The sequence below is a fragment of the Sardina pilchardus genome, chromosome 18 (genome assembly GCF_963854185.1).
Source record: "Sardina pilchardus chromosome 18, fSarPil1.1, whole genome shotgun sequence".
NCBI lineage: Eukaryota > Metazoa > Chordata > Actinopteri > Clupeiformes > Clupeidae > Sardina > Sardina pilchardus.
The window spans coordinates 15602025-15603908 of record NC_085011.1 but is presented as its reverse complement, the minus strand read 5'-3'; the positions used below and the strand labels follow the sequence as shown (position 1 = coordinate 15603908).

Below are 1884 nucleotides of genomic sequence, written 5' to 3'. Positions count from 1 at the left end.
CGTCAGTCTTCTGCGACTGCTCCATGATCCCAGGCTGAGGTAGCTAACCAGCTCAGCTCAAACTGAACCGACAAAATGGTAAAGACGGGGAAGCTTCGGTCCGGCACGGCACAGAAATTAAAACGATGGAAAAAAGGACACAGCAGCGACTCGAATCCCGAGACGAGTCGCTACCGACAGGCGGCCAGAAGTCGGTTCTTCAGTCGGCCCTCCGGTAAGTGCAGCGGCGTTAAAGCACCCGGCCTACATGCGGATCACACGTGGGTACCGAGACCCAAAGCTCGCGCACAGCCACGCAGGCAGCATAACAACACCAAAGCGCTCGGTAACTTAATGCTACCAGTGCAAAACTTATTTCCTGTAAGAATGCTGAGAATATTTCGTATACAGGACAGAACGGTAACGTTAGGGATATAGCAGTTAACGTTAACTTTTGTCATCATGGTAGCAGGGAAACGTGAAGTTAGTTGAATGATCGAGGCTATCAATAATATGAATGACGGCTAGCTAACGTTAAGAAGTGTTCTGTTGTCCTGATATCCGTAAGATATCAGACATTTGCAGGAGTGACAATCCCACATCATACTACCGTAATGATATAGAATGAATACAACGTTACGGCCACTACCACTGTTTTGATTGTTGACATCTCCAGTAGGCTAGTTGTAAAGTTACACACACCCATGCAGCAGCACCACGCACTAATCAGTTTTATATACAGGCATGGATGAAGATGAAGAGACATATTTGGGAATATGGAATATTTTCTAGAAGTAAAATAAACATTGGTATTTGCCTTTAGGGCCCTTGTAAACAATAATTGCAGGTTTGCCATAAAGACCAGCTCATATATTCATAGTCTATTGCTGAAGAGTATCCTACAGGAAGAGTCTGGCAATGGCAGATGCCATTAACCAGAATAAACCTTGTGTCATGATACACACAGGCCACAACTAGGCCTACACGTTCCTCACACGTCCCTCAGTGCAGTGTGCAGATATTGCATAGCATCATCACACACACACACATACACACACACACACACACACATACACACTCACACACACATCACATCACAGTCCCTCAGTGCAGTGTGCAACTACTGCATAGCAACACACACACACACACACACACACCAGGCAACAGGTCACAGGAAGGGAACATTCTATCTGAGGCATTTAAGGAACCTCAGAAGAATTGGAGGCGAAAATAGTGTTGTAATTATGACACCGCTGGTAGGCATACAGATGAGCAGACATTATTGTGATTTGTGAGATGATTACGTTCAAGTGACTGCAGTCAGGTCAAATAATTGCGATCAGACGATTGATGGATCGTTGTGACGTGTGTGTGTGTGTGTGTGTGTCTGTGTGTGTGTAGAGAAGAGCTGTTAGTCAGTGGATGCTTTGAAGCTGCATAATGACACGTGTGTGTGTGTGTGTGTGTGTGTGTGTGTGTGTGTGTGTGTGTGTGTGTGTGTGTGTGTGTGTGTGTTGTGTATAAGAGCACGCTGAGAGTAGTAGACGCGCTGAAGCTGCATAATCAATCAGTGTGTGTGTGTGTGTGTGTGTTGCGTGTTGCAAAAAGTGGTCTGACGGTGGACGCGCTGAAGCTGCATAATGACCTGTGTTTTTGTGTGTGTGTGTGTGTGTGTTGTAGAGAAGAGTGGTCTGACGGTGGACGCTCTGAAGCTGCACGATGACCTGCAGGGCGGCGCTGTTGAGCTGGGGGAGGGTGAGGAGGTGGGCGTGGACATGGAGGGCGCGGAGCAGGCGCTGTCGGTGCGCTCTGGCGCCACCTTCCTGAGCGGAGTGTCCGACTGCTCCAACCTCTCCTTCCGCAAGGTGCAGCGCTACTGGGAGTCCAGCTCGGCCGCGCACAAAG

At 48.3% G+C, this 1884-nt stretch overlaps 1 protein-coding gene across 1 annotated transcript in view; it reads left to right on the top strand.

Annotated features, from left to right (window-relative positions):
- Positions 1 to 1884, top strand: part of rrp12 (ribosomal RNA processing 12 homolog) — a 17364-nt gene continuing 15480 nt past the window's right edge. Inside the window, exons 1-2 of the mRNA XM_062518977.1 lie at positions 1 to 214; positions 1660 to 1884. The exon at positions 1660 to 1884 is cut by the window's right edge and continues 2 nt beyond it. Of these exons, the coding sequence (XP_062374961.1) occupies positions 76 to 214; positions 1660 to 1884 (364 nt within the window). The 5' untranslated portion in view covers positions 1 to 75. The remainder of the gene's footprint in view (positions 215 to 1659) is intronic.